The sequence below is a fragment of the Triticum urartu genome, chromosome 5A (genome assembly GCF_056163025.1).
Source record: "Triticum urartu cultivar PI428250 chromosome 5A, HENAU_Tu73, whole genome shotgun sequence".
Classification (NCBI taxonomy): Eukaryota; Viridiplantae; Streptophyta; class Magnoliopsida; order Poales; family Poaceae; genus Triticum; species Triticum urartu.
In genome coordinates, this window is record NC_141877.1 from 588,353,945 (window position 1) to 588,358,203 (window position 4,259).

A 4,259-nucleotide genomic window follows, 5' to 3' on the forward strand; every position below is an offset into this window, starting at 1 on the left:
TTGCAATAAGATCTATACCGTTTATTTGTGCGATGGCTAGGAGGATCATTTCGTCCCACAGTTTCCCCCCTCTACAACGGCGCCAACACATCACCTTTGTATGTGGCGTTTCCTTGGCCGCGCTCTGGGCGCCGCTGCACGTCGAGGTCGAGGTGATTGGCGCCGGCGAGCATATTACTACATGGACTTACCCATCACACATTCCCGACTCCCGTTACAAGGGCTTGAACGCAGGCTCGTGAGGATGCTTTACTGTCAGGGTCGCTAACAGAGACACAATTCTTTTCATGGGACTGACCACAGCCGCCATACGACCGCTGTCAGTGTCACACTCACCGGGAAGTTCGACCTTCTTCGCTACTACTTCATACTTGAGCTTCTTCTTGTCGTCTGTGGCATCGATGGAGATCGTCGAGCCTTCACTGGCTTCACCTTTCATCAGCATCAGGGACAGCTTAGTCACCACATTCTTCTCCAACCATCTCCTTATGGGCCTCGCACCATACATCTGTGACAAGACAAAGCATGCTTGGTTATCAAACGTACACACACACACATGAAAACATGCATTTAAATTTGAAAAAAAAAGGAGAAGCTTTGTGTACTGGGTTGTATGATTCCGATAAAATGACGTCCAACGCGGCACTTGCGAAAAGAGAGATGCCCTTGTCAGCCACCCTCGCAATCACACTCTTCATTTGGATTTTCACAATCTCCTTCAGGTTGTCATGCAAAAGGGGCTCAAATACCACAATCTCACTCAGCCTGTTCAGGAACTCAGGCTTGAAGTGTTTCTGAACCTGCACAGACAATATATATGAGAAACTCAGGCCTTAAGTGTTTTCTGGGCCTTCACACCAACAGTCTGAGATTCACAAACCTGTTTCATCAAAAGGTCACGTGCAGCATCCATTGTGATTTCTCCAGCCATTCCTGCCATGAGGTGCTCTGCTCCTATATTTGAGGTCATAATGATGATGGTATTCTTGAAATCTACCGTCCGTCCTTTGCCATCGGTCAACACACCATCATCAAGAAGTTGAATAAAAATGTTCAACACCGAGGGATCTGCCTTCTCTACCTCATCGAAAAGGATCACACTGTATGGGCGATTCCTAACTTTCTCAGTCAGTTGCCCGCCGTCATCATAGCCATCATGGCTTTAAGAAGTTACAAAAGAAGAATTAGTATCAATCAAGCTAAAGACTAAGAAGTAATGCAAGGTTACAAAATATATTAAAAATTACCTTGGGGGTGCTCCAATGAGTCGCAAAATAGATCCACTGCCAACATATTCAGACATGTCAAAGCGAACCAACATCTTCTCACTCGCAAATAGCTGTTCAGCGAGAGCTTTTGCAAGCTCTGTCTTTCCAACACCAGTTGAGCCCAAGAAGAGGAAAGATCCTATGGGTTGGCCCGGATGATCAAGGCCAGTCATAGAACATACCACTGCTTCAGCAACCACATTTACCGCTTCATCCTGGCCAACAACTCGCTCATGAAGCCTGTCCGCTAGGTGGATTAACTTATCCGTTTCCTCTTGCTCAAGTGCACATACAGGAATTCCAGTCCATTGGCTCACAACCTTCAAACGACAACGTTAACGTTAGAATTTGCATGACAAATATTGATTGAAACAGCATATACACATGTCGTTGGAGGAAAATGCTTACTTGTGCGACATCATTTGGTTCAACAGCTGCTCCCTTCAATGAATTTTCAGAGATCGCCCTTTTTATTTTGGCAGTGCACGCCTCATCAATCAGATCAATAGCCTTATCCGGAAATTGACGACCTATGGTAAAGACAGCAACAAAAATCCATTAATTTTCTACAATATATAATCCATTGTTGACACTCATTGGTGCAACTCGGCATAAAAGAAAAATTGTAGTGCAGGTTACCCCATCAATTTATATGCACAGGACAGTAAAGATTGTATTTCTAGATTTATTTCAACTTAATGTCCACAATTCAGCAAGGGCTCTAATATATATTCTTGCCCTTGAATTGCACATCACAGTCTATGCAGAAGTTTTATTAGCATGTGAACTATGGGGCCTTAAGATGGGGCAGGCAATAAGCACAAAAGATCATCTTTAGATCTGTACATCCTAATCACCTCTCGAAACAATAGAAGCAAGTAAATTCCTCACCGGTGATGTAGCGGGCAGCAAGCTGGGCAGCAGCAACAAGAGCAGAATCTTGGATTTCCAAGCCATGATGCTGTTCGTACTGCTGCTTTAGCCCCTGCAGTATGCCAATTGTCACCTGCATGCTTGGCTCCTCGATGTGCACCTTCTGGAATCTCCGCTCAAGTGCAGGATCCTTCTCAATGCAATTGCGGTAACCATCAAAAGTCGTCGCACCTACACAGCGGATACGACCACGGGCCAAAGCCGGCTTCAGCAAGCTGGAAGCGTCTGTATTTCCGTGGCTATCACCAGCACGAGGAAGCACATGCATCTCATCAATGAAGAGAATTATCTTGCCGCCTACATTCTCTGCCTGCTTTATGACGCTCTTCATTCGCTCTTCAAACATACCGCGCAAAACGGTCCCGGCAACCATGGCCCCGAGGTCGATCTCCACAACACGTGCCCCAGCAAGTGCAGCAGGTACCTTACCGGTGGCGATGCGCTGCGCGAGGCCCTCAGCGATGGCAGACTTGCCAACCCCCGCGTGGCCAACTAGCGCGGCGCAGTTCTTGGTCTTGCGGCAGAGGATGGAAATAACGCGGTCGATCTCATCATCACGGCCAACAACCAGTCCGACTCCCTTGCCGGTGATGTGGCGTCCGTAGGTGCGCATAGCCGCCTTACGATCGTAGTACGTCCATGCTGCCCAACCCAAACCAACAGCTGCTCCAAGGAAGACGAAAGGTTCGATCCCTTGCCAAATCGAAGATAGCTGATGGAGAACACTTCCTTGCGCAGCAGCTCTTTGCACAACCTGCGCCCCGAGCAGTGGATCGTAGGTCCCTCTCATACCTGTGCAGAAGCCCTGACCTGAACGAGGAAAAGGACAGCAATGCTTCATATATATAGAAGAGGGGGTACATGTACATATACATATACATAATCGAGATAAATTCTTGTTGTAAAAGGATCGGAGTTTGTTCCAACATCAAACTTTATTCTGTTTCCGTTCTAGAAACCTTGTTGAAATCAAACTTTGCTCAAAGATCATGAGGAACGTTCGTTCCCTGCCTCGTGAAAAGTATCGACTTTTTCTCTTAATTAAGTATAACAAAATTTGCAACTGTAAGAGAAGGAAAACTGTGGGGCGAGGCGCAAACAAATTACCTGACCAGTGACCCAAGATGTTCCAGTCCTCTGCTCCGCCGCCGACTCCCTACCCCGCACCAGGGAGCCGTCGTCAGCTCGACCTGTTCAGGTCAGGCCCGCTCCCCCCAGCGCCGCTCGAGTCCCAGTTCACCCCACGCTACTTCGCCGCTGGCCTGCAGCGAGCAGCTCGTCGTCTCGACTCGCCGGCGCCGCTCGAGTCCCAGGTCACCTCAGCACCACTCGCTGCTTCGCGGCTGGCCTGCAGCGAGCGCCTCGTCGTCTCGATCCGCCGGCGCCGCCCGACTGCCAGTCCACCTCTCGCTGCTTCGCCGCTGGCCCCCTCGCCGTCCCGACTCGCCGGCGCCACTCGAGTCCAACCCGGACCCTTTTTTTCTGGTCTCGAGTCCAACACGCACCTCCCGAGGCCTCGAAGCACTAGGGTTCCCCCTTATGGGCCCTGCCGCAGTTGGGCCACAAGAGGCCCAGTTTGAGCAAAAGCAGTCGAGCCCACTAAACCAAGGCATTTCATGTAGAGTATCTCTAACTAACCCTGTATAATGCCAACCCACAAAATGCGTATACAGTTCGCGGAAAAAGGGCTTTGCGGGCCGGCGCGGGCGGCAGCCAATATCTTTTTTTACGGATCCATTTTGCGGGGTCTGCTCAGCCGCCGCCCGAGCCGGCCCGTAAATCAGTAATTGCATTTCAATTTCGGGCATGAAAACACATTTCTTTACTTGGTTATTTTCTTCAAGGGCATTGGATACATAATAATTCATCAAATATTTGCTAGAATAGCAAGACCAAAGAAAACAAGAACCACAATTAGGCATTTTAAAAGATATCCAACTTCCATAACTGCTCCCACTAGTTGGACAAACATCTTCTTCATGCCTTCATTGTTGATCTGCGGATTCTTGATCTTGTATTCTTCATTCTTCTTTTTTGATTCTAAAGAAGTAGACGTTG

At 48.5% G+C, this 4,259-nt stretch overlaps 1 protein-coding gene across 1 annotated transcript; it reads right to left on the bottom strand.

Moving 5' to 3' along the window:
- Window positions 1–3,691, bottom strand: LOC125526821 (chaperone protein ClpB1-like). The gene is made up of 7 exons (XM_048691439.1): window positions 3,309–3,691; window positions 2,160–3,011; window positions 1,677–1,798; window positions 1,248–1,588; window positions 881–1,160; window positions 606–800; window positions 1–508 (listed from the first exon to the last, which is right to left on the bottom strand). Exons 2-7 carry the CDS (start codon window positions 2,989–2,991, stop codon window positions 215–217), a joined length of 2,064 nt encoding a protein of 687 aa, XP_048547396.1. The 5' UTR covers window positions 2,992–3,011; window positions 3,309–3,691; the 3' UTR covers window positions 1–214.
- Window positions 3,692–4,259: the final 568 nt, after the last annotated feature.

What these genes read in the sequence shown, in the direction of transcription:
- LOC125526821 (XM_048691439.1), bottom strand. Translation starts at nt 2,991, where the DNA reads ATGAGAGGGACCTACGATCCACTGCTCGGGGCGCAGGTTGTGCAAAGA. An exon ending in GTGACCTTTTGATGAAACAG is followed by an intron (nt 801 to 880) that starts GTTTGTGAATCT and finishes TTGTCTGTGCAG; the next exon opens with GTTCAGAAACACTTCAAGCC. An exon ending in TATCGGAATCATACAACCCA is followed by an intron (nt 509 to 605) that starts GTACACAAAGCT and finishes GTCTTGTCACAG; the next exon opens with ATGTATGGTGCGAGGCCCAT.